Here is a 27985-nt window from a genome sequence, read left to right as displayed (position 1 = left end):
TTTCTCTATAACACAATTGTTGAATCTTTGTTGGCTATAGCTAGCAAACACCATGCCCCACACCACCACTGCCAGCGATGGTTTCAGTGAGGTTGCTATGTCCCTCTCTTTGAGTTTTTGTTCTTTAAGGTTGTGTTTGGATAGTTTATTTTTTACTAATTTATTTTTGTTACTATTCATGAGCTCCACTACACTTTTTGTATTATTCATGGGTCTGGGGAAGGTCACTGTGATGAAGAAAAAGCTTTCCTCAAAATAAACAGATTCCAAACAGACCTTAAAGCGTACATTTGGCTGAGTTTCTTCTTGCACCCACAGTACCATTGCCGGTGTCGCCACCATTGGTGGCCGCCGGGTCTCCCTCTATTTCCCTTCTCTCGTTTTATCTCAGTTTTGATTTGATTAGTGACTGAGTTTCCTTGTTGACTATGAAGCTTGATGATTTGTTTTGGTTTTCTTTTTTGTTTCTTGCTAAAAATAATTTATTGTGTAATGTTTTGAATATGAGGTAGGAGGAATTCAGTGCAATGGAGAGATGGTTTGATCAAAGATGACCTTGGCAGTTTGTGGTGGTGAAGAGGTGGTGAGAGGAAGAAGAGAGAGAGGAGCACGTGAAAGAGAAAGAGAGAGAAAATAATTAAATAATAGTAGCAACTACTAGCATACCACTGTAGCATGTTGTTAAATTTGTTTGATATAGCATATATCTTGGTTGTTTTGTTTTTTTATTTATTTTTAATTTAAGTATAAGTGTATATGTGTGTGAAGCTCCCTCTTAAAGACTTGAATCCTAATCCTAATCTCTACACTTCACAAATATTTGTATTTGTAGGGTGACCATGACCCTAAGAGTGTGCAATAATCTTGTATCTTGGTTATAGAGTTGGTAAAAATAGCTTTTTGTCGGATTTAGAGCACAACTTTAGGGTTTAATAGTTAAAACTTTAAATCCATTATCCCAAATCCCCTGCCCAGCTAATTCCACAAACACAAAAGAGAACATAGAAAAAAAAGAGCGGGAGAAACTCTCTCACTCTCACTCTCACACAAACTTCCACTCCACTTTGCTACATTTCTCTCACTCAATCTTTCCAGCTCCCACAATGTCCGTCAGGGTTCGCCGCCTCACAGTGCTCGGCGAGTTCAAGCCCTTCGGCTTAATCGCCGAAGCCCTGGACGGAAAGCCCGCCGATAATGTCACTGACAAGTACGATTACTTTCTCTTCGACCCCGAAGTCGCTCGGGAAAGAGACGAATCCGGCGAACAACACGCTTCGGGCTCCGCGTTTAGCGATCGGAGCGATCACGAGCTTTTCATCAGAGGGAGCCGGTAAATTCTGTGTAGTTTCACTGAGAAAACGAAGTTTAGATTATGATTTCTAGGGTTTTGAGTTTAAAACATTACGCAGAAATTTGAATTTTGTCTTTGCATTTTCTCGATAACCAAATATTTTTTCAAATTAATTCCTAGCTCAGTTAATTTGTAATAATCACATTGTGCCATGAACAATTTAACAACTTGCTTATTTGATTTTTAAGAGATTGAATTGTACTGTGTTCCACTTTTTTTTTTTTTGTAACAGGATAATATGGACAATAGGTTCAAGAGTATTTAAGAGATTCACCTTACCCTCCCCAATTATCAAGGTACTTATTTTCTACGGTGCACAGTATATAAATTGATGATATATATAATGGGAAAAACTTAGGTACAGTCATTGCTGCATTGAATATAATTGTCTTAGGAATAGATTACACTGTTTGTAATTCATTAATTAACGCAACCATGTGTTCGTATATAATCGGGGAACATTATGTATTGCATCTAACGGATTGTGCATAAGTTTTTCCCATGTGTATATACACAAGTATATACCTTTTTTTGTAATGGTAAAGTTTTGTGGTAAATCCTTCTCTAAAATGATATTCTTTTCTTCGTTTTCGTGTAAATCATATTATTAAGCTAAGTTAGACACCTCGGAGTAAATGCCATGTGCATTGTTGTTCTTTAGACTCTGCAGAGATATTTTGTTGCTGTTATTTTAACATGGGTTTTCTTATGGTTGCTTAGAGAATATGTTTTTTTGGCACATTTCTTCATGCACATTGTAAGCCTGAGTCAATTTATTTGTTTGTTTGTTTGTTTGTTTTTTTTTTTCTTCCGTTGATATCTATTTTGATTTGATCTTTCATCTATCTGTCCAGAATTGAGGTTTATGTCATAGTGCAGGCTGTTTAGACCCGCCTTCCCTTTTTGAATTCATTTTATGCTTTGCTTTCTTTATATTACCTTGCTTTTCTATTCCGTATATGGAAAAATCTGCCTCAAAAATTCGATACAGGGCATAAAATAATATTTACATTCTCATAGATTGGCTAGTGGCATTCAATGTTCCCCTAGTGGCTTAAATATGATTGCTAGCATGTCTCCACGCAGATGCTAAATATTATATTGTTAGAAAATGATTGGAAATCCTTTGCCGTAAATATCGCTTGAGTTGTTTTGAGGCAGATGCCATTAGAGCTAATATATTCAGGCATTTGTTTTTGTTTTTTATCCTATGATTTTTATATTTGCCTTTAACGTTCGGTTAAAGCAGTAATGCTATGGTTCTTTTGCCTATTTGTTCATTAGAGCTTCTTCTTAGTACTGTATAAAAACTAAACATACTTTGTTATATCTGTCATTTTGTTGGTCTTTTAGATAGCATGGTATTTGTTTAATTTTGATTCACTTCACTGAATTTTTAGTCTTGGCTATAATTTTATCAAAATTCTAGGTGTGCTGGTGTCGTCTGGGTAATATGGCTGAAGCTCTTCTCTGTGTCTTACAAATTGAGTCTTTAACAATCTACAACACATCAGGTGAGCAGGCAGGATCTGTTCGGTGGTAATTGAATTACTTGATAATATTCTCAGGACATTGCTCTTCTGCAGTAAAAAGAAAAACTTTCTTATAAATATATATTTTTTTGATAAGCAAAATAATTTATTAATGAAAAAGGTTATGACCAGGTCACGATGAGTAGCTCTCTGTAGCCTAAAAGAATTACAAAGTTTCTTTTAAATATTACCAGCACTCTTTCTTAAAAAGAAAAAGGAAATGAAAAATTACTAGCACTCTTGCCACTTCAGTATCAATTACAAGATAGGAACTCAGTGATGTTCTACCAGATAGGCAAGGAAAAAATAGAGATGCATGGATGGACTATTTCATGATTCCTGTTTAATAGTCCCAGTGTGCTAAAAAAAATCCACTACCGTTCTTTGAAATTCAAATCAGAATTTGAAATGATTAATGATGATTTGTGAGAAGAATAAATTAGACTGGATTTATGAAATTTTTTTAATCAGGCTTATGACTGTCTGGTTGGTGCTATTGCTAAAACCCATCAAATGGTGGGTCGCAGTTCATTCTTTTTCTTGTTGATGTGTCAGGACTAGAGTCAGTGTGTGAAAGTTCTGAACTCCTTGCCAAAATCATTCTATCATACTAACAATTTGCCACAACAATGGGAAATGTTACTGATTTGTTTTATTTGTAAATCATAATGTGTGATTATTTCAAGCTTTTTTTTTGGGTATTTAATAATAAGAATAATTTTTATTAATATTAGTAAGCACCTTATTCATTTCATAGTATGTTGAAACTGAGTTCTTATTCTGTTGGATAGGTGAGGTAGTATCTATTACACTTCCTCGTACCATTGCATCGATATGGCCTCTTCCATTTGGCTTATTACTTCAGCAGGCAGCTGAAGTGCATTCCCCAACACATTCTCCTTTTTCATGTTCAAGTCCTTTATTAGGTGTACGTGATGTACACCGTCGTAGGAGAGAGACCAGTCATAGTCCACAACATAATCTCAATTTTCTGAGTGGATCTGATTATAATTGTAAGGGAGACACTGGTTCAATATCTTCACATCTAATTCTGAAAGATCCATTGGAGGAACCACAGGTATGTGATTTCTGTTTTACTCTTGTTACTCAGATATTTGCTTTGATAAGTCTTATATATATACATATATTATGTGCTAAGTCCCATGTTCATAACTTGTGCCTGTGGTCCCTTGTTTTTGCTAATTTACACTTGGCTTTTCCAGTTCTATGTTTCTTCTTGATAAATTAGTTTTGTTATTGAAAATGTCAGTTGACTTTTATTGAAGAGAGAGGAAAATTGAACATAATGAAGGAATTTGATGAAAGAACAATATGGACTAGTGATCAGATTCCTCTTATGGCATCATACAACAAAGGTTTCTTATGCCTCTCTTGTAGTCAAATTTTAAATTGGGAACTCCCTTTGTACAAAGAAAAACTTTTAATGGCGTCCCACATGCATCATTTCTGATATAGTCATGTTTATGCAGGAAAGATGCAACACTCGGTCTGGGTTGCAGAAGCAGTTAATTCAAACATTGAATTGGCAGATAGTAGTTCAACTGATGTAGTTCCTGCTGGTGTATTACCAAAACAATTCTCTTTCCGTAGAATATGGCAGGGGAAGGGTGCCCAGACAGCTGCTTGTAAGGTGTCAATGTACTTACTGATCTTTGTGTCTTTTGAATGAATATTTCATCAGGCAATTCTTATTTATATTTAATTATTGTTTTGCTTCATCTTGTTTTCTAAGTTAATTATATACCTATAGAGCAGTGTAAAACTGGATGAAGGCTTAAAGAGAAATTTTTTCATTAAGCAATTGCACTAAATACTAAAAGGGAGAAGCTGAATTGGCATCTTTGACCATGCAGTGGATTAAAGGCCAAACATGAAACTTGCTTCCAAATGGTTCAAGGTCCAATGAGGCAATGACTATTTGGGTCTGTTGGATTAGATCAACATAAGTGTCGTTGCTGACATGGGTTTGGTACTTAGCTTCTTCTCAAATAGAGTTAAGAATATAGCCACTGCCACTAGTATCTTGACCTTTTTGATATTCATTATGGCTTTTATTTCATTGTAACATTTATTTACCCGATTTCTGGAAAGAGTAGTACACAAAATGGATTTCAAATTTGAAGAAACTTTTAAATATTTCCATGGATTTGGATCAACTTAGCTGATAGGCTCTTGACATTTTTGGTGCATGCTGTTTCAATAACAAATTACAAAATTTGCAGATTTTTGTGGCAGTTCCTCACCTCAGACATCTTTTTGAGTATTGTTTTGATGTTATCCCGTGTCCTAAGATCATAATTGCCCTTGCCAATCTGCTGCTTTATTTGTTGTTTTTCTCTTCCTTTCTTTGATTTTAATTTCTTTCAAGATTCCTTGCTCATTAGGGGTTGGGAACACTCCTGTTTTTATAGATAGTAAATTATCTTATTAAAGAAGGCAAATGCAGATGAGGTTTACATGAAGCTTACAGTGTCAAATATAAGATGCTTAGGAATTCTAAGAAAGTACAAGAAGGAATATCTAAAACAGTCATCCGATCATACAAAAATCTTGACATTCTTTGCTTGCCGATGAGGATTGTATTTTCTACACCATCAAAAGTTTTGACTTTTATGTCACCCCAAATTGTCCACAAAACACATAGTGGTACGACATTCCAAGCTTAGAACTTCAATGATGATGAAATCTCCCTTTCCAACAGCTTAGCGGCTGAGTCATTGTCTTTGGCAACTCCAAATAAAGTAAAGACAAATCACCAAATATCCGGTGCTACCATACAATGAAGTAAAGATGATCAATTGATTCCTCACTACTCTTGAACTTACAACACCAATCAATGAGTATTAATTTATGATTCCCAAGATTATCTACTTTTGGAAACCCACTTGGTGCATGTGTAAATGCACCAATAGAAAAAAGGATACTGGTTGAATTGAGTATTCCAACTGTGTTTTCCATTCAAAGACAACACAATTGATGCATTTTTATCAACTGCAATTCAATTCAGTTCTGGAAATGATAATGTTTTTTTTTTTGATAGGCAAAAAAGATATATATTCGAGAACACTGCCTTATGCAGAAAAACATAAAGCAGAGAGAAAAATACAAAGGGAAAAAAGAGAGTAAAGAGATAAAAAAAGAAAAAGAAACTAAGTACACAAGAGAGAGCTAAGCAACATAGGGAGAGAATCACTACAAGTGAGTCCCCAAGCCCTAGATCAGTCAAACAGAGTGCCACTGAAAGAGGCCAATAGCTGGTCATCTGAACTTTCTATGTTCTCGAGCGTCCTCCTATTTCGCTCCTTCCAAAGACACCACATCAAGCATATGGAGTTAAATTCCAAATGCTAGACAAATGCTTTCTAGGCCAATTCCACTAACCGAAAAGAGTATCCACAATCGAACCAGGCAAGACCCAAGAAAATCCAAAAGATCTAAACACCAAACTCCACAGCCGATAAGCCTTTCCACAATGTAGTAACAAATGATTCGCTGTCTCCCCATTACTGCGGCACATGATACACCAGTCGACAAAATCCAATCCTCTACCCCTCATATTATCACCTGTAAGGATCCTATCCCATACAACAGTCCACACAAAGAAGGATACACACCCTCCTTTTTCCTTCTCCATTCACTTCTACTGTCAAGCTTTTTCTTGCCCAGTAAGAATTTCCCAGTTCACGATTATTTCCAAAACCATGTTCAATCCCATTTGATTTGAAATTCAACGGAGATCTCCTATTAAATCCTACCGGATTTGGCTCTCCAATGTTAAACTCCTTTGTACTGCTCCAAGAACCCACAACTCTACCTTCTAGAGTCGTCGGACCTGGCAAGCTCACCAGCGCTTTGCTCAACATTTTTTGTTTAATTGCTGGGTTTTGCTTCTTTGACTGTTTTCTACCTCTGACCTGCACCTCATGACCACGCACCGTTATCAGCAAAGGATTTAAAAGGTTGAATCCTTGAGTTATCCTTATGAAGCTGAGCCACAAATTTTAACTGCCCAGTCCCACCATTCGCATAGTTTTCAGGTTCCAACATCATCCTTAACTCTAACCCAAAAACCCTCCATCCATTCTTTGCTTTGCCAACAGGAATAATAATGGACCTCCTAGATCTGCCAACTTTAAGTTCAGTTAACAGTAGGAACAAGCCAAAAGAATTGGAGCTTTGTTGGAGGGTGTAGGCGAAATCACCTTCCCTAAATGAAAAAAAATACTTCGGACTGATCCCAACGACTATCTGTTCTATATTCTTCATCAGCCATTGTGCCACTGTCTTACCCATGAAGACCGGCTTCATGAAGTACCTACTCTGCTCAAAAATCCTTTAACGAAAAATACCGTCCCCCTTCCTCTACCACCAGCTGAAAAAGTTTGGATTCAATAAAAAAACTACGAACACCGCCCATAATGTAGCAAAGATATTCCTAATGACTATAACAATCTTACTGAAGGAGAAGAATGGAGAGGCCAATCTGGTTACTCCATCATGTTGAAGGACACAATGAATCTGTTGTGCATCTTGTATTAGTTCCCTTCATTAGATTTCTAAAAATTCTTACTCAACCTTTGATTTTCTCTTACGTTAATGTTTGTTGCACACAACTGTACACATAGTCTTGGAAAACACGATTTCAGTTATAATTTTGAAATTGTGTTTTGAAACATGATTTCAACTTATGTGGCTCACACACTCCGCATTCACCAGTGTGTAATAATCAGCACTCTTCCGGAAACATATCATTTAAACGAGTCCCCACACCACCAATCGTTTCATAAATATATTTGAGTACCGGCCCCCATTGGAAATTTTACATATTGCAGAAACTAATCCCAACCTCTAAAAGGGGCCCCTTAGTTGTTGTATGATTTGGCAACATGTTTTTGCGTTATAGTGAAGAAGAATACATGTGGTTGATTCTTATTGGTTTGTTGAGGGTACATAGTTGACCTCAAAATTTTGGGACTAAGGCTTGGTTGTTGTCATTGTTTTTTGGTTGCTTGTGATCTGTATTTAATTCATCTTGATATGCTGCCTTTTCTTTGAGAAATTGCTGCTAACATTTTCATATGTATAAATTGTTCTTCCTTTTCTTTTGATTTTTACTGTTCTGTAATGTTTTCCAGGTTTTTCTGGCAACTGATAATGACGCAGCTCCTGTAATTTGTTTTCTTCACCAAGAGCAAAAGAAGTTGTTGTCTGTACGGCTACAAAGTGTCGAAATTAATAATGAGATTCTCTTTGATATAAAACCTGACATGAGCTGGAGCATACCTGCGGTTGCAGCTGAACCTGTGATTGTCACGCGCCCAAGGTAGAGTTGCATTTCTTTCTCTCTCTTTTTGGTTTTCATCTTGACCAATTGTTTTATAATCTTGGGGACAATCCCCCCCACTCCCTCCTCTTTTTCCAGGGTTAAAGTGGGACAGCTATCGTATGCAGACATCTTTGTCTTGAATCCAGAAAATGCCCTTCTTCTTTATGTAAGCTATACGCATATGATGAGAGCATGGCTTACATTAATTCTGTTAACCTTTTTTCTGTCTAATTTATTTTCTATTTGTGCATTTTGCATGCTATCTTTTTTACTATCATACTGAGAATACATGTCTTTGACAGGAACTGATTATGTTTGAGCATTTTTAGAGAAAGTATGTCTCTTACTGGAATTGTTTCTGTCTTAAAAAGTAATTGTTTTGATATCATAGATGCAGTCAACAAGGTGTGAGCCGCAGTAGGAAGTTTGACTACTTTCTTCCCTTGACCTTTCTAGTTTTGTAATGCATATGCATGACTGCAATAGGATGTCCAGATAATAACTCGTTGCTGAAAAGGGATAAAAATGGCCAATCCCAAGTGATTGGTGTTAGCTTTTTTTTTGAGTTGATTTGGTTTGCCATATGCAGTTTGTCTTATGTTTTGTCCAACCATAAAGAAAAGAGATTATTGTTCACAAAAATTGAAGGCCTATTCTGTAGTACATCTTATATAATTTTGTTATGCAAGAATTTTTTTATGAGACAGAAAGGATTCCTTGCTTAATTTTTGATTTGTCTTTTTCTCTGTATCACTTTGTGATGTGTATAATTGACATATATGTTCCAATTGCAGTCAGGAAAGCAATGCCTGTGTAGGTATATGTTACCTTCGTGTTTGGGTAAAAGTCAACCTTTGCTTAATTTGGATTTTCCGGACACATCATCTGTGTCCCATGACTTAAAGATTATTGGATTGGCTGATGCTGTTGAGGGACGTATCAATGTAATAGTAAATAATGGGCAGGTATGCTTGTTTATCAGACTATCATTGCATTTCCCTTTATACGTATATATAAATAATACATGTACACACACACATATACAGCATTGTCATTTTGTAAATTATTGTGCTTTTTTTTTATAAACAAATTACCTGAGTTTTTCTTGTACTTGTATTCAACCATGGATGTTTCTATGCATTTAAGTGACTTCCTTTGATAGCCCTTGCCATGGCCTTGAAAATTTTCTCTTTCTATTTTGATTCTGTTTTCCAGATGTTTCGATGTGTATTTCGAAGAAGCCCATCATCTTTGTTGGCAGATGACTGCATCACGGCAATGGCTGAAGGGCTCAGTTCCAGTTTCTATAGTCATTTTCTAGGTCTTCTTTGGAAAGATGGCGACTCTGCCTATTTATCAAATGCTGATTCTAGTGTTAATTTAGAATGGGAATCATTCTGTACTATTATTACGCAAATGTGTAAAAGCTCTGTTGACACTCAAGATTTTGTAAATTCAGTGCCACAGTCATCTTGGGAGTTTCTTATTAGCAGCAAATTTCACAAGAACTACGAACTTAACTTGATTACTGGAACTTCTTGTGAGATGTCACTTGATGTGCTGGGATTTTTACCTAGGTCACATTCGGATGCTACACAAAGTTTGCAAAAATCATTTTACTCTGAAGTATTGATGGAGTGTTTGGATTCTTTGCATGCAGTTTATGAGAGTCTTAAACTGGATATTCTTCGCAAAAGGTAGTCTTTGTTTCTTGTGTAGATTTATGTTGGTTCTTATCATTAGGATTTGGAATGGACCTAAGTTATATACTTCAGGCAAGCTGAATGACTTTCAATAACCATTGAACTAAGTTGCATGATAATTGAAAGCATATACAGTCTACTTCTATAATTTTTGGAATTTCACGGTTCTTTGTCTAATTTACAGGCCTAATCAAGACTTAGTAATATGATAAGGGATTCACATAAGTGTTTGCCTTACTTTCTGCTGAAAAATTTACTGGTGGATTCCGTTGGCTGAACTGACTCCTTGGTACTTCTATTACTAATCATTGCAGTTTTACTGCCTGCTCTATGTAATTGGGTTGAGCTGTCCTACATATGAGTTCTTATCTTCATTGGATTGCAACAATGATTTGTGATACATTCTTTTTTGAGTTTTTTTGTTTTTTGTTTTTGTTTTCTGTTTTTTTATTTAAATAATGCAATTTAATACTTAGTTGTTGATTATAGGGACTTGGAGCTTTTGGCGGTTCTATTGTGTAGTATTGCCAATTTCCTGAGTGAGGAAAGCTATTTAGATCATTATGTTCGTGATTTTCCTGGTCTCTCTAAGAAATTTGGGATGGACATGACTTCCTGCTCCTGGAAAATTCCTCCCAGTTTATTCCGATGGCTTGAAAACTGTTTGCAACATGGAAGTAGTGTTGCTAATATTGATGATCTACCATCTTTAATTTGTAAAGATGGGAGTCCTGTTGTAAGTTGGGCCCGGAAGATAGTCTCCTTTTATAGCTTATTATCTGGTGCCAAACGGATTGGGAAAAAGCTTTCAACTGGTGTTTACTGTAACATTGCCATGGGATCACATTGCACACATGAGGAGCTCACAGTTTTGGCAATGGTTGGCGAAAATTTTGGACTGCAACAGCTAGACTCACTGCCATCTGGTGTATCTCTTCCTCTGCGACATGTAAGTTGTGTAACAATAACGCATCAAATATATATGAACTTCGGGTGCGAATTACCTAAAAAAACTGAAACAGTGCATGAAGGTGATTGTTATTATAAAGTTGAAGGTGTCCATAGGTTTATTTTAAGATTATGACAGCATACTGCCAGATGTGATGCTGATCTTGAGTTGTTGATAATTGCCTATTCTATCCCACTATCAATGTGTTGGAAAAATATATTGGATGATGTCACACTCATATTATTTTCTCTGGAAATATGCAATTTATATTGCTGCACCTTTAATGTAGTTTTGTTGACCTTTCTGATGTGTTTTTATGTTTTAGCCGTCATCTATTTCCTCACATTAAGCAATATTTGTTTGTTTCTGCACAAATTAGGCATTGGATAAGTGTCGGGAATCTCCTCCCTCCGACTGGCCTGCAGCTGCATATGTTCTTCTTGGTCGAGAAGATTTGGCTTTGTCTTGTTTGGCATGCTCACGCAAATCAAGGGAACTTGAGACACAAACCAATGTGAATTTGATCTCTATGTCTACGCCTTACATGCTACATTTGCATCCGGTTACAATTCCTTCTGCAGTTTCTGATACAATTGGTTTGGAAAGTACCAAATTTGAAGATACCGATTCTGTTGATGGGTCTATGACTGATGGTATGGAGCATATCTTCAACTCTAGCACACAGTTGAGATATGGTCGTGATCTGCGATTGAATGAGGTCAGTCTTGGGCTTCTACTTTGAACTGATATATTCGAATGGATCCAATTAATGCCTCAGGTACCTACATATTAAAAATATAGAGTTTGCGAGCAGATTAAAACTAAAATGGTACAAATGGTTCACCTTCCTAATGACACCCTTGACAAGGCATGCAGTAGTCCTTTATGTTGTGTAATCTAGTTTTGCTTGTGGTTTAACATTGTCAAGGTGTTCAGCTGTAACCATGTGTTCCCAATAATGCAAAGAATAATCCATATTCTTGTTCCTAGATTCAGTCACCTTCTTCATGTATGTTGGTCCACAGGCTTGTGAATTGTGATGGGTGGGGGTAAATGAAATAGATTGTGGTTATTGCCCTTGATTTTACTTTTCTAAATAAACTTGTTTTATTTTAAGTTTACCATATATGGTGTGAGGAAAGCTCTGTTTATGTTATTAGGCCGGCGACTCCTTGGGCTGTTTGTATGTGTTATTAAGCCTGTTCTATTGTCCTTTAAACTCCAGGATCTTATTTAATTTTTCTTACCCTTGTTGTGATTCCCTTTAGGTGATGATTGTCAATCAACATCTCACCTTCTTATTATTTTATTTTCAGTTCCATTATTGTTTGAAAGTATTTTTTCAAATGGCGTCTCCTTAAATTGTACCTTTTGTGGTGATGGTTGTTAAATTTTAAGTTTAATTGTATTCTTTGTGTTTGATAGCTACTATAATTTTCACTAGGTTCGACGCCTTTTGTGCTCTACAAGACCCGTGGCAATTCAAACAGCTGTTAACCCTAGTGCCTCTGATCAGGACCTCCAACAGGTATGCTTTAACCAATTATTAATTCTTTTCAATGATATATCATAGCTCTCTCTCCCACCATAGTAAATTGAATTCTTGGTTGAAATTGTATGATCTTTAGTGAAGAAGAATAAGTACAATGATAGGAATTTGCTGCATCCTGATATGGTTTAAGGACTGTCATCTTTAGGGGGGAAAATGGAAAAATATCCTTTTTATGTTTGTTACCTAGGCACCAATATAAACTTTCTTATTGCTTAGTTTATTTCAGGCTTCAGCATTAGTTAACATAATGGCATCTAGTTCTTGAATTCAAGTGTCTGATGCTGTGAGGATGAAGAATTATAGAACACAAAATGATCTTTTACTTTTTAATGAATATGAGCCCTTACAACCCAATATGAAGGTTCTTGACATATATGCTGTAAAGAAGGTAATACTATGACAAATCTGTCTGGGCATCACTTATACTTCAGGACACACCATATCAGAATGCCTTGCCACGGGCAACCCAGTAGTTAGAATAAATGCTTAATTAATGCATTTTTAACAGTTTAAGTTTAAAAAAAATGCTTCGTGCTTTTAGTATTCTGCATGTGTCATATCTACTTAAGTATTATTTTGATGTGGGTAACAGAACATTCAATGTTTGCTTTACTTGGAATCTCAGACTTATGATAATCAATCATGGGAATTATAACTACTTTGTTATTGATCAGTTTTGTAATTCTCAAAATTATGAGAGCTTCATAAGCTTATTTATGGAACAGTTGGCAACTCAATGTGTATATGTCCACAGTTTTTTTTTTTTTTTTTGATAATCATATGTCCACAGTTGATATTCTCCACAATAGGTTAGTCTTGAGAACATCAAGATAACACAATATGTAATGTTGTGGTAGTGATCACAAAGTTTTTCCCAATAAGAAACTGTTAGCTGAATTGGTAAAGTTTGTGACTGGAGAATGTGAGACAGGGCCCTAGACTCTAGAACTATTTCCTGATTCCAATTCCAGCACAGGCTAATTCTTGAAAGCAAGACAATGCTATATAGTTTTCACTAATGAAGTTACAGTGTTTGTACTAACTTGTATAACAAGAGGCCCACAGAACAGATTCTCTTTGGTATTGTGTTCTTTGTTTTAAAAATATTTGGTCTTGAATGGAATTGAAACCAAAACTAATTGCAGATTGGAGCTAATTGAATTGGGAAACCCTCCCAGAATGTTGTATAATATTTAAAAAGAGCAGACATTTTACATTTTAATAATTGAATGTTCTTCATTGTGAACATACATGACTTATGTAGCAGCTTAATGAATTGGACAATAATTCTGCTGATTTTCTGTATTTTGTGATTGATGTATTGATGCCCTTCTTGTTTCTCCTTCTTAATGGACATAATAGTTCTCAATGCACATTGCCTCTTTTTGTTTGTAAAGGCTCAGCTATGGAACCTTGCTCAGAGGACCACTGCTCTTCCTTTTGGTCGGGGGGCATTTACCCTTGCAACCATATATACTCTGTTAACAGAGGTACTCCCTTATTAGCAAATCTCTCTCTCTCTCTCACACACACACACATCTTATGGAGAAGCTCTTTTGTGAAATGTGTTTCTTGTTGATAGTCTTTCATTTCTTGATAGATTGTCTTTCAATGTTTTGTAGGCCTTTACAGTTCCGAAGCTTGTTTTAGCAGGTCGGTTGCCTGCCCAACAAAATGCAACTGTATGTTCATATTAAGTTCTGCTATTATTAAACTGGTGTTGTTCTATTGTCTGTCCATGCATGGTTATCTGATGTGCCATGCTTTTTAGAATTCTTTGTTGCCTTGACTGATTTATTACTACATCTATTATCATGAACTGACAATGGAGATCTCTTTCAGTGAGATTTTGATTTATTTTTGATTTAAAAAAAAAACTAATTTATAGTTCCATTCTAATATCATTTCACCCTAGGAATTTTGGTTTGAGAAAAAGGTATTGCCCTTCTTTAATTTGTTTTTAATTCTGTTCCTGGAAAGCATTTGTTGACATGTTCGTGTGTTGATTTGCTGTCTTGACGTATGAATTTTTTTTCCCATATTTACCCTTTATCATCATTTCAAAAGCATTTACCTTCAAAAGCTCTTACCTTTTTTTTTGTTTTTGTTTTTGTTGTTGTTGCTTGATAGGTTAATCTAGACCCGAACTTACGGAATATTCAAGAAATTAAATCTTGGCCTGAGTTTCACAATGCTGTTGCTGCTGGACTAAGGCTGGCCCCCCTTCAGGTTTATTTTTATCTGTTAATTTAGGATAGGTTAATTTATGCTGGTGATATTTGTTTGTTATTTTGTGGAGGATGTTCTTGTAGTTGGTTGTTTCATCCTTACCTTGCAAAATAGTTTAATAGATTTTTTTCTGCGGCACATTGAATTTTTAAAATATTCTAGTGGAGTCTATATTAAGTGCAGTGAAAGGATGAAAGCACGTTTATGTTTCTGTTCATTTTGGCTCCCCACCCAACCTGGTTTTCTTATGTAACCTGTATTATCTTTTAAATTGTATGAATTTTATGTGAAATGTGTGTGCCTTTCATTTGCAGGGGAAAATGTCTAGAACTTGGATAATATATAACAAACCTGAGGAACCAAGTGCTGTTCATGCTGGGCTTCTTCTTGCATTAGGATTACATGGATATCTGCGAGTTTTGAATCTTACTGACATATACCAGTATTATCAGCAGGTTTAGTTTCTATGATCTTTGTTATTTATCATCATTGGCTTTAGTTCCTTGGGTATTATTTTTGAGAGGTTAAATTTTGAAATATCTTATTTTGCTGATATTGATGTTATACATTGTTCTGTTCTGAGGAATTCATATTTGCTTAAATTAGTCTCCATAAATCTGAGGTTTTCCAGTAATATTTGTGTGGCTTCTGCAAGGATCTTTTGGGTTGTTAAAGTACATTTTTCACTCCTGTTTGATGCTTTTAACCAGATGTAGCCTATGGTGCAATTAGATATACTGCATTGCTATTTTAGTGGAGCTATTTAAAGTTCCATTTTAATGCTAATTTACAGTTGCTGCTAGCTAGATGAAATCTAAGTTGGTTTTTCTTTTTTTGGTCAAGAATATTTGAAGCCTGTATTCCAACCTAAACTTGGTTGGATAACACCCAAAAAGTTTAAGCTGAAAGACCACGCCAATAATTTATATCTAGCTTAGCACACAGTAACACTCCCCTTGTTGTGCAGACTTGCTCACAACCTTAAACATGTGGGCCTTGGTATGTAGAATTGAAAAGTTATTAAAACGACCTACAGATAAAATAGGCTCTAATACCTTGTTGGTTGACCGACAGAAACTTAGGTTGATGCGATTGGGTCAGCAATGTATATCAACACCTACTTGATAAGACAGTGTTGTGAAAGTGAAACCAAAGAGTTGGTGTCCATATGCACTTATACTCTAAGAACCTCCACACATGCACTTAAAACACAGCCAAGTTATCACAACTACCTTGGCACTGTGTTCCTCCCTACTTCCTGCCCCAAATAATTGCTGCCACTCCATAGAGAGATGTTGTCATCAATACCAGTTTGTTGCTATCAGTGTCACTCTCCATTCAAGTTCACTTGTTTGTTCCCACAAGCACCATGGTGCAATAGATTGGACATTACTTGTAGAGAGACATTCTCCAAATATGTTTGATCACTGATTTTTCTTTGGAATAATGGTTTGATCGGCATAAATGGATTTTTTCTATAGTTGTTTTGTGGTTTTTGTTAATTTGTGTACTGTTTACATAAAAGGCATGCCATATGTTTTCTATTATTGTGTTATATGTGTTTGATGTCTGGCCTATTTTGTTTTCTTCTTCTGCTCAGTATTTACTGTCAGCATCTTTTTGTATTCTCTTCTATTCTTTCTACAATTAGCTTCTCATTTTGCTTTGTAACACTTTACTTTTGTAGGAACATGAGAGCACAACTGCAGGAATAATGCTTGGCCTGGCAGCTTCTTATAGGGGAACAATGCAACCGGGGATATCAAAAGTAAAAACAGATACTCTTTATCTTCATATACGTTCTTGACATCCATATATGTATAGTTTGAGTTGAACTTATTGCATCATCCTGTTGCAGTCTCTTTATCTTCATATACCTTCTCGACATCCATCTTCCTTTCCAGAGTTGGAGTTACCAACCCTTCTGCAGGTATGCAATATAAGCTGTCATCTTTGTATTACCAACTAAATTTGCCTGTAAGTTATCTTTGCAGATGTTTTTTTCTCCTAATTTTGATTTATGTTCATTTCCAGCATATGAAAACCAAAATTTACATTTATGCTAAAACTTACTTTCTATACAGACACATGAATGAATCGGATGTCTATATTATAAATTTCTTTGTCCAATATGTTTCCTCATTTGCTAATATTTTTACCTAAAACTTCCAATCTAGTTTTACATGATGCACTTGGTGCTTTGTTTTAGTTGGTCTTATTTGAAGGGTTATTTGGTTACTCTCCAAATGTTGATTTTTTCTATGCATTCTTTCTTGTTGATGGTCCAGTCAGCAGCATTAATGTCAGTTGGAATTCTTTATGAAGGGTCAGCACATCCACAAACAATGCAGATTTTATTGGTATGTAATTTTATCTCGATGCTTTGTTAGTAGAAATCTTAATTTGTTGGTAACTTCTTCTATATATTTGGTTAAAAGGCATGTTAATTATTCGTTTTTTAGGAGAATAAGTATGACCTCTATTTGATGCTTATGCGTATCTGTTAAAGTAGTGTAAATGAACCTATTTCTTGGTTGAAGCTGGATTTTCTCTCTCAATTCTGCCGGGACTATCTTAAGTTGATATTTTTTGTCCCCCTTTTGTGCGTGTATATGATCTATTCTTATTGGATGTAAACTTATCTTTTTGAAAACTTTCCAGTACATTTAGATAATGTTTTTAAAATCTTTTTATCATTGTGACTTCTGAGTATGTTGTACTTAGTATCACTTTGGTTAAACCATTAAGGGCATTTAACAAGTCTGTATTTTGCATTACAAGAACCTGTATGAGTAGTCATTAAAACCCAATTCTTCTAGGGACACACTTTACCACACACTTTGCCACAACTTACACATTTGCCAGTTTGTGATTGGATTGCATCACTTACACATGGGACCGCTATTGCTATTTGGTGAAAAATAATCCAATCACCATTTGACATGTTCAAGTTGTGGTAAAATTTGTGTCCCTAGAATTTTTGATTAAAACCACAAGGTTTTGTATCAAACAATGCGATTGCCTCCCTCTTTTTTAGATGGTGATATTATATGGACAGTTTATGATCAAAAGATAATTTCAAATGATATCGTTGGCTTGAGTATTTAGTTAATAGTAAATCAAATGCCAAATATGCTTAAACATCATTCCTTTGTATACTATTACATATATGACTGTGTTATGCTCTAGCCAAGTAGACATTTGCAACAAGTGAGTATTGATTATAAAATTTTCCTCTTGAGATTTATTTATTTTTTGTCATCAGTTGCTCTCTAGTTGACCTTATATTATTTCTTATTTTACAGGGTGAAATTGGTCGTAGAAGTGGAGGTGATAACGTACTTGAAAGGGAGGGTTATGCAGTTTCGGCAGGATTTTCATTGGGTCTTGTTGCTTTGGGTATGAATAATAACTATTAAGACACCACTATTAATCAAATCTTGTGAATTTTGGTCTTAGCTAACCATGCTATGTTAACTGAAGGTCGGGGTGGAGACACACTTGGTTGCATAGACTCAATGGTTGATCGATTGTTCCATTATATTGGTGGCAAAGAAGCTCGTAATGTATGCTGTTGAATTAATATATTATTTCTTTTTTGGGGCAGAAATCTGGATTAGTACTCTTGAATCTTGAGTTTTATTTGGTTGCTTTTAGTGTATCTGAAATATCGTACTCATAACTTAGATTATATTTTTTTTCTTCCACTTTTTGGTTTTATTCCTCATCAGGAACGATCTTTCTTGACCCTGTTAACAGAGGAACAAAATCGTGGAACTGCTCAGGTTGTCTGATTTTACATAGCTTCAATTGTTCACTGTCCATAATTTAAAACTTGTGTCCAAAACATATTGTGGATTTTTTTTCTCCTTTTTCCCGAGTAACTGATGTTGACATTTCTTTTAATGATGATTTTGTCTTGTAGATGATGGATGGAACATCAGTAAATGTTGATGTTACTGCACCAGGAGCTACAATTGCTCTTGCTTTAATGTTTTTAAAGGTAACTTCCAGTAAAGGACCTTCTGAGTTGATTTGAGTGAACTTTCATTAACAAGTGCATCAGTCTCTGACCGTTCCAATCACCAAACGCCTTATTACCAAGATTTTCTCACTTTGCCCCTTGTTCCTAACAGACTGAATCAGAGGCAATTATGTCAAAGCTTTCTATACCTAATACGCGTTTTGACTTGCAATATGTGAGGCCTGACTTCATAATGCTTCGTGTCATTGCTCGGAATTTGATAATGTGGAGCAGGTAGTGCTGATATTATGAACTGTTCCAACAACTTAGTTTGTTACTATTAGTTTCTCTTCGGATCTAAGATGATTAGCTGTTTGTTGTAGGATTCATCCTTCTAAAGATTGGATTCAGTCCCAGATTCCTGAAATTATCCAACATGGTGTCAAAGGCCTCAGGGATGATTCCGGTGATATTGATGACATGGACGCAGAAGCGTTTGTCCAGGCCTATGTTAATATAGTGGCTGGAGCATGTATTTCTCTTGGTAAGTTGTTATGTTTCTTTATAACATGATATGTACTCTTTTCGTCACCATGTTGGTACTTGGTTTAGCTTTTGACTTTTTATGGGATTGTCATTCATTGCATTGTCTTTCAAATAAGAAGGTATGGGTTTTCTATACTAACTTTAATTTAAACTCAAATAATGCAAATGAAAAAGGGTAAGTGACTTTTCAAATAAATTAAAGGGTAAGTTTGGTAAGTCGTTAAAATTCGTGTTGATTGACTTTTCAAATTAGGAATATTTTAGGGCATCCCAAAATGGAATTGAGGACCAACAATACAGTGGGGGTACATTTTTTGGCAATCTAAGTAACAATTCCTCCTTAACGACATTGACTTCTGGTTTAAATTGTTTGATTATTGTGATGTTGGTAGATAGTATTATTTAATTTATTTTAACTGTTGTCTTTGGCAAATTTTTTTTAGACTTTATTGCTGCCTTGTGTATTTATTAATTGCAGCAATTAGTAGAAGTTAAAGTTGATATTTGTTATCTTTAATTGTGGGCAGGGTTAAGGTTTGCTGGAGCAAAGAATGGAAATGCACAGGAATTACTCTATGAATATGCTGTCTACTTCCTTAATGAGGTCTGACATTAGGCATGATGCTCCTCAATTTCAGCTTAAATTTATGTGTCTATTTAGAAGTAAATATCAATTTTTATGCGTATAGATCAAGCCTGTTTCTGCTACAAGTGGAAACACCTTCCCAAAGGGATTGTCTCACTACATTGATCGGGGAACATTAGAGATATGCCTTCACCTAATTGTTCTCTCCCTCTCTGTGGTAAATTTGATTACTTTCTTTGGTTTTAAATTTTTACCATTACCATCATCATCATCATCATCATCATCATCATTGTTGTTATTATTATTATTATTATTATTATTATTTGCTTTTCTCTGTCCTGAAAATAATTGTCGTGGCTAAATCCTGGTATGAATGTTTTGAGGGAGCAGATTATGGCTGGTTCTGGGCATCTACAAACCTTTCGATTGTTGAGATTTCTCCGCAGCAGAAATTCTGCTGATGGGCATGCCAATTATGGTATTCAGATGGCAGTAAGTTTTTTTATTTATTTTTTTATTTTAAATTTTTTATTATATATATATATATTTTATTGCATCAGACCTCATATTGCCTCTAGAACTGCTCATAATTCATATTCATTGTTTTTATCATATTATGAGATCTGAAATCCAGTAATGGATTTATTATGGGCTTTTCATGGTTGTTCTGGAGCATTTAGAAAAACCTGCATACTTTTTGGGTTCAAAAATTTGTGTTTGATCTGTTTCATGAACTCAAACACTAAAGTCATATGCTCATAAATGTCTATTACAAGAAAATAGTAAGGATATAATTTAAAAAAAAAAGTAGTAAGAAAACATCAAATGGATATAATTTAAAAAAAAAAGACCTAGAAAACATCTTCATATCCCATTTGTATAACAACATATATATATATATATATATAGAGAGAGAGAGAGAGAGAGAGAGAGAGAGAGAGAGATTATTTTTTGATGATTTTTATTTTTATTTTTATTTTTATAATTGTTATATGCATATAGAAAGTTTGTATTTTCAGAAATATATTAATTTCAAAAGTTGTTACATGCATTAAAGAATAGTTATTATAACAGAGAAGGATAACTATTCCTCAATTTAAGGAATAGTTAATCCTAAAAAAATAACTATCCTTGTAATGAAGATGCAATCGAATAACCGAATAACTATTACATTTGAATAACCATTCCATAATAGGACCTATTACCGCATACCAAACATGCCCTAAGTTTATGAAGCTACCCTCTTTAAATTTAAACCTAAATAAATTAGTGAATTGACTTTTCAAATACAGTAGATGATAAGTTAGGAAAGTTATCAATAGTGTGTTCATTGACATTTAAAAGATGGACCATATTTTGTGTCATTCTAAAATGAAATAGAGGACCTATAATATGGGATGGAGGGAATATTACTTTTAGAGCCTAATGTACTACGAAAATCTTGTCAAATATTTTATCATCTCATGCATGGCTCAGCATTTCTATATGCAACCTTCATTATGCATTAGACACATGTTTGGGTTGTTGTTGACGTAAAGATATGTCTGATTACATTACTTTGGTATTTCATATTGAATTTTGCATTCAGCATGTTCAAATGTTTTCATTTAAGTTGAGAGAGAAACTATGTTGATTGGTACCAATGAGCTCTAGTTTAACTGTCACATCCTCCCCTTATAAGTTCTAGGAGAAGGGCGAGGTTGTGGGTTCAAAATCCATTGGGTGGGTGTGTAATTTATCAATAATAATAAAACAAAAAAAGGAGAAAAACTATGTTGATTGCTATTCTTCTTCTAATTGTACTAGGTAAGCTTAGCAATTGGCTTCTTGTTTCTTGGGGGAGGAATGCGAACATTTTCAACAAGCAACAGTTCTGTTGCTGCTTTACTGATCACTCTTTATCCACGCTTGCCTACTGGACCAAATGACAATCGATGCCACCTTCAGGTATAACTAAGCATGGAACTATTGAGTTACAAATAAGGAATGCATAACTTTCAATTGGTTTTGAACGGTGCATTAAATAGCTCTCATTTTGTATTAATATGCTCATGACCAAGAATCATGAGTTATTTCTTCTATATGTTTCAGAAAATGCAAAAGTTGTTCTACTGATTTTGTAGAAGGAAATGACTACTAGCCTTTAAGATTATAGAACAAGAGCTATTCTTTGAAATTAATCTGATGCTGAGGTCCAAAGTCTTTGAAATTATTATTTATGATGAAAGGCTAGGCACATGCTTCTCCCCTTCCTCCTGTGTCCAATTGTCGCTGCTTTTTGTTTTTCTGAAGGAAGTTTGTTTTCAGGCATTCCGGCATTTGTATGTCCTTGCAACGGAGGCTCGCTGGATCCAGACAGTTGATGTTGATACTGGTCTACCAGTGTATGCTCCTCTTGAAGTTACAACTAGGGAAACTGAACTTTATGCAGAAACAAGTTTTTGTGAGGTTACCCCTTGCCTTCTGCCAGAACGTGCTGTTGTAAGTTTCCTATCCTCGTAATGAAATCTGAGGGATATACATAATTTCTCTTCTTCTTCCATTGCACTCTCTCAAAATAAAATTGAAATCTTATATGGCAAGTCTGTGGGCTTGCATGACTGAGCCACTATATGGAGCACAGTTTCCGTCATAAGGCATTTTTACATTTACCGGAGCTATTATAATGAGCTTTCAATATGATAGTCTCTTCTCATCTGGAAGCCATAAACTTGCTGGTTTCCAAGCACATCTTGTTGCTACTTTAATGCAAGTGCGTGTATCCGTCTTCTAATTTCCTTGCATTACCCGTGGTTAATTGACCTTGGATTTGGATAGAATCTGTCTGCTCAGCTTAGATTCATTGTACTTGAGACATTTAGTTTGTGGATAATAAATTATTTGATATTTTGCTTGCAGCTGAAGACAATACGCGTTTGTGGCCCTCGGTACTGGTCTCAAGTAATAGATCTTTGCCCTGAAGGTACAGATAAAGCACTATTATACTTCCATTTTTTGTTTTAATTCAAGAAGCTTAAGATAAAATTAAAATTTTATTCTTTCAACAGATAAACCTTGGTGGACTTTCAGGGACAAGAATAGCCCATTCAATTCTGGTGTTCTGTATATCAAACGAAAGGTTGGAGCTTGTTCGTATGTTGATGATCCTGTAGGCTGTCAGTCTCTTCTGTCACGAGCAATGCACAAGGTTAGTATTTTATCACATATTGAGACTGTTTTGCTCTATCTAAGATGACTAATTCAATATCAATTTTTCTTTGATCCAGGTATTCGGCTTGACAAGTTCAACAGCATTTGATCCATGCATTAGCAGTGGCAGTGGACCTGGTTCCATTACAGTTGATCAGTTGGTCAGTACCTTCTCATCTGATCCTAGCTTAATTGCTTTTGCACAACTCTGCTGTGATCCTTCCTGGAATAGCAGGCAAGTATCTATGTATTCTTTTTCTTGACTTGCCTTGTTGCTTTTGATTTCTCAGATTTAAGAACCGCATAATTTTGGTGTTGTGTGTAATTCACTCTCGTTCCTGATTTTTAGACTTGTGATCCTGTCATACTTTAGCTGCTTTTAGGGTTAAGGTCGCTTGTATAATTTCCTTTCTCCTTATGTGATGATCAACTATATAAATATAAAGTTGTAAGGATTCCTAGGCAATGGATTTTGTTTTAATACTGTGTTTGAGCATAGCCTTATTTTAAAGAATATTTAATGCTGTACAGTGGTATAGAATTCAAATAAATTTCTTGTGGGGGATGTCAGATGGGGGGTTTAAATACCCTTTGGTGGCATGGGATAAAGTTGTTCACCTATTGAGGTGTGTGGACTGGGGATCAGGGGGATTGTGCATTTCAATCAAGCTTTGTTGGGTAAATGGCTTTGGAGGTTTGGTGACGAAGTCTCTTGCCTTTGGAGGTTATTGCCACCAAATACAGGGAGGATGGGGGGGATGGAGCACTAAAGTTAGTAGGGGAGCTCATGGTCATGTGTGTGATCTATGGCATAGTATTCAAGATGGCTGGGATACTTTTTCTCCTCATGTAGCTTTTGAAGTTTTAGGCAATCATATTCTTTTTTGGCATGATCAGTGGGCAGAGGACACTCCTCTTAGGCTCCTTTACCCTGATCTTTGCGCTTGCTCAGCTGATAAGGAGGCTTTTGTCTCCCACGTCTTAGGCCTTCAGGTGGTTGGGGAGGGTAGAAGTCAGAATTTGAGGTTTCACCAAACCTTTCATGATTGGGAAATAGAGGCGGTAGACTTTTCTTGATTATATTTATACTCAAGATTCCAACAGGTGAGGGGAAAGACAAGCTGCGCTGGTGTCTTAAAGGAAGCGGTAAATTTGATACTTGATCTTTCTATCATGCAATTAGGGTTGCTAACAGCTTCCCATTTCCTTGGAAGGGTATTTGGAGCCCTAAGATTCCTAGGAGGGTTGTGTTCTTTTTGTGGACAGCAGCTTGGAATTGGATTCATACGTTGGATGATCTTGTGCCCAACCTTATGCAGAAGGGATTCTATTAGCAAATCAGTGCTGTATATGCTGAAGGGAGGGAGAATCAGTAGATCATCTCTTTCTGCACTGTGTTGTTGCCCATGTGCTGTTGGGGGGGGGGGGGGGGAGGTGGTTTGGGGTGAGATGTGCTTCAGTCATTTGGGATTCATTGGGTCATGCCAGAGTTGGTTATGAATTCATTATTTTGCTGGAGAAAATGGCTTGGGAAGCATGGTTCGGATACTTGGAACTTAATTCCGGGATGCTTGATGTGGATTGTTTGGGAACGGAATCACCGCTATTTTGATAACTCTGAGAGCTCCTTGGATCAATTAAAATCTGTGTTTCACTGCACTCTCTTTGATTGGTCTAGGTGCTGGGGTCACTGATTGTTCTTCCACTTTTGATTTTCTAATTTCCCTTTGACCTCCCTTTTGATTTCTTTGTATCTTTTGTAATTTTTGATCCTCTGTGTTCATTATCATGAACTCATTGCCTCTTTTTTCTTTTGTCTAATAAAATTGCATCACTTATAAAGTAAAAAAAAAAAAAAGCTATAAAGTGGTTTAAAACTGCATTTTATTGGTAATTGTTTATTCCTAGTGAAAACATTCGAGATAATAACTTATTTGTATCAAATGTAAGCCCCCAAAATAATCAATTCAGCCTGTTTTTCAACCACAAACCTATAAAGCAGATGGATATTGGTGTCCAACAATGCATAAAAACAAACCGAGATTGCTGTTAGTTGTAGTCCTTTGGTAATTATATGAAACATGTCCAGATGTACATAAATATATACATGAAATCTAAAGCTATTGCACAGCAGATGGCTAAATAAAGACTTACTATGAACAACATCAATGTCAATGGACTCAATGGAGTATATTTGCTCTTAATAGAGTGGATTGGTGCAAAAGGGTTTATGTTTGCAACACCACACTTAATTTTTTTTTTTTTTTGATAGACACCACACTTAAATTTGTTCTTGCGTTAGTATGAACAGACCTAATTGAACATGTGAAGAATCATAAGAATAGTGTTAAAACAATTACCTATGATGCTGCTACTTTTGCTTTTTTGTTTCCCTTAGCAGGGGATTCAATTCTTTTATTCTTTATTATACTCTACTCATTAAACATCCCTGCAGATCCGATGTTGATTTCCAGGAATTTTGCTTGCAAGTATTATTTGAGTGTGTGAGTAAGGACAGGCCAGCTCTTCTACAGGTAACTATAAATTTGGCAAGGACTGGCTTTTCTGTGCTTTTCAATGCAGTGTAATATGAACAACCTAAGTTAGTTTTCCTGATAATGGTAGCATTAATACTTTTGTTATCATATAATTATGTGTGTTGAAATGTGTGAAGTTACATGTCTTATACAAGTTTTCCCTGATGGAACACTTGCAACTGTTTTATGATTGCTTCAGTTTACTGAATGCTTATCCTTACTTTTTGGAATCTTCTCATGACAAACTTCAAATATTCAATGCTCCAATGTTGCATTCTTATTTAGTGGGAACTTCTCACTTTTTTTTTTTTTTTGTTGTTGTTGTTGTTGATATTATCCAGGTGTATTTGTCACTTTATACAACAATTGCGTCTATGGCTGATCAGGTTACAAGTGGTACTGTTGTTTTAAGTGACTCAATCTTTATCTCTAGTCTAAAGGTAAGTTACTGAAATTCTAGCTCTTTGATCTATTAATTGTACCAAGTCATTTCTACTGGAATCATGATTTTGTAGATCATTCCACTGATTGTGTGCTGATACAACTGGATTTCTGCTATAAGTTGATGTGCAACTAATTTTGGACTAGCGGTTGGGAGGGTCCAACTAAATTGGATCATCTAAGATTCTATTTATCACATGGAACCTGTTTAGAAGATTCAAATTTTAATCAGATTCTTAAGATTTGATCATAATCAGAGCATCAGACTGGATTCGAATTTAGCATTAGGTGATTAATCCCAATTAATATCCTAATCCAATTGAAAATAATAGATATAGAAAACTTCTGAGTTCTGCTATATATAAGATCTTATATTAATTATCCTTTTAAACTGTAAATTTTTAAGTAACTCTTGCATATACAATTAATACTTGGATTCAAATTGAACCTAAATGTTTGGATCAGTACAGATAATAATACTGTTTATGATTACAATTTGGACTCTACCGTATCTACATATATATATATATATATATATATATATATATATATATATATATATATATATATATATATTATACACACACTTACTTTGTCATGGCATCTCTCCCCCATAATAATAAGGTGGAGGGTTAGGTTGTGGGTTCATAACCCAATGGGTGCTTTGTTTAACTTAACAGTCACAAAAAAAAAGGGTCTCCTTTTCCTCTATTACAGAAGTCACTTACAACTACCCAATAATTAGAAATCAGTCATGACCAGATCCAAAACCTCAATTACTATCCACAATTTGCCCAGTCTTTATTATGTTTAGTTTTATTTGCAATGTTTTTGGGAGAATAATTTTTGTACTACCCATTTTTGCTTGTAGCTTGCACTAACCTACACTGAAGCTCTGTTGAGTGGAAGATTGACCACTTCTAGAGGTGGCATTGTTCAATCTAAATTTATAGGGTCTCTTAGGAAGAGGGTGGATGAGCTCCTAAATTTTTCGCCAGGATTGAAGGATGATTTTTGTAATTATTTGAACTCTGGGAAATGGCCTATTATGGAATCTGAGAGAGAGAAAGGTGCAATACTTCTTTCATGGTACCTTCAGTGGTTTGGAGTACCGGCTCCATTTGTGATTAAGACAGCAGCGGAGAGAATCAAACCTAAGCTCATGTCATCATCTTTAACTCCCTTCTTGCGTTTGTTATTTCCAAGCACTCACATCAATGCTATTGGTGAGATAGATAAATTCTTGTCTTGTTAGTCAGTTGCCTGAGTCTTACATTATGTCTCATCAAAGGAAGGGCATTGCTGTATTTGGACTCTATTGATATCTTGGTGAGTTATAATAGTTCTGTTAAGAATTTTGCAAGTTGGGTTTAACAAAAAGGAAGAAAGGGGAAAAACAGGCAGCATGTCGGTATGTTACCAGCCGATTGTTTCTGCAAGGGATGGTCTGTATGTTTTGATTTTACTCGGATGAAGGATTGGTGAACAAACTACAACCTGCAGGCTCCTGGCGATTTATTTAAAAGCTATGGCAATAGCACCCAAGTGTAGATGTATAGTGTAAAAGGTATATATGTGTTAAGGTCCGGTTAAATTTTGTATTACCATGACAATGAGTACTTAATTTATCTGTTTTATAGATCTGTGTGTGTGTGTGATGGAATGGAATACTTCACATTGAGGAACTACGAAAATTATTATTATTATTTTTTAAAGAAAAGCAGAAATGAACTGTTGAAGAGCTCAAGCAAGCTTTGCAGTGTACGTGAATCATCTTTCTAATCTGATTACATCATAACTCTTAGGTCTTGCTGTGTAATATCTTGCTTAGAAATCGGTTACCCAAGCCTTGCTGTGCGGTGCACGTGAATCATTGTCGTAATCTGATTACATCAGGGCTCTCAAAGTCGTGCTGTAAAATACTAAATCTTTTCTAGAATTCAACTACCCTAGTTAAAAAGAAATGTGGTAGCCAAAATTGGGTGGTTGAAAGCATGATCATGCTACAAGATAGGGGGTGGCAAATTTCATGTGGTTCTGGATGGAATTCCTCGAGTTA

General features: G+C 35.5%; 1 protein-coding gene across 4 annotated transcripts; it reads left to right on the top strand.

Moving 5' to 3' along the window:
* Window positions 1-941: 941 nt before the first annotated feature.
* Window positions 942-27673, top strand: LOC142640962 (anaphase-promoting complex subunit 1). Of its 4 annotated transcripts, XM_075815302.1 has the most exons (37): window positions 942-1330; window positions 1584-1647; window positions 2781-2865; window positions 3675-3961; window positions 4154-4259; window positions 4374-4534; window positions 8040-8227; window positions 8327-8396; window positions 9025-9195; window positions 9446-9927; window positions 10423-10882; window positions 11262-11600; window positions 12327-12410; window positions 13832-13924; window positions 14057-14116; window positions 14565-14663; window positions 14978-15118; window positions 16351-16431; window positions 16522-16593; window positions 16952-17023; window positions 17969-18062; window positions 18147-18229; window positions 18395-18448; window positions 18589-18666; window positions 18800-18921; window positions 19011-19171; window positions 19701-19777; window positions 19863-19976; window positions 20150-20251; window positions 21566-21706; window positions 22067-22240; window positions 22658-22721; window positions 22807-22946; window positions 23026-23183; window positions 25404-25482; window positions 25827-25925; window positions 26798-27673. In XM_075815302.1, the coding sequence occupies exons 1-37, from the start codon at window positions 1104-1106 to the stop codon at window positions 27179-27181; spliced, it is 5466 nt and encodes a 1821-aa protein (XP_075671417.1). In that variant the 5' UTR covers window positions 942-1103; the 3' UTR covers window positions 27182-27673. The 4 variants fall into 4 exon arrangements, with proteins under 4 accessions (XP_075671417.1, XP_075671418.1, XP_075671419.1 ...); XM_075815303.1 differs by lacking the exons at window positions 13832-13924; window positions 14057-14116; XM_075815304.1 differs by lacking the exons at window positions 16351-16431; window positions 16522-16593; window positions 16952-17023.
* Window positions 27674-27985: the final 312 nt, after the last annotated feature.

This window comes from Castanea sativa, chromosome 6 (assembly GCF_040712315.1).
Source record: "Castanea sativa cultivar Marrone di Chiusa Pesio chromosome 6, ASM4071231v1".
NCBI lineage: Eukaryota > Viridiplantae > Streptophyta > Magnoliopsida > Fagales > Fagaceae > Castanea > Castanea sativa.
Note: the sequence above shows the minus strand (reverse complement) of the source record. Positions and strands in the feature narration are given on the sequence as shown.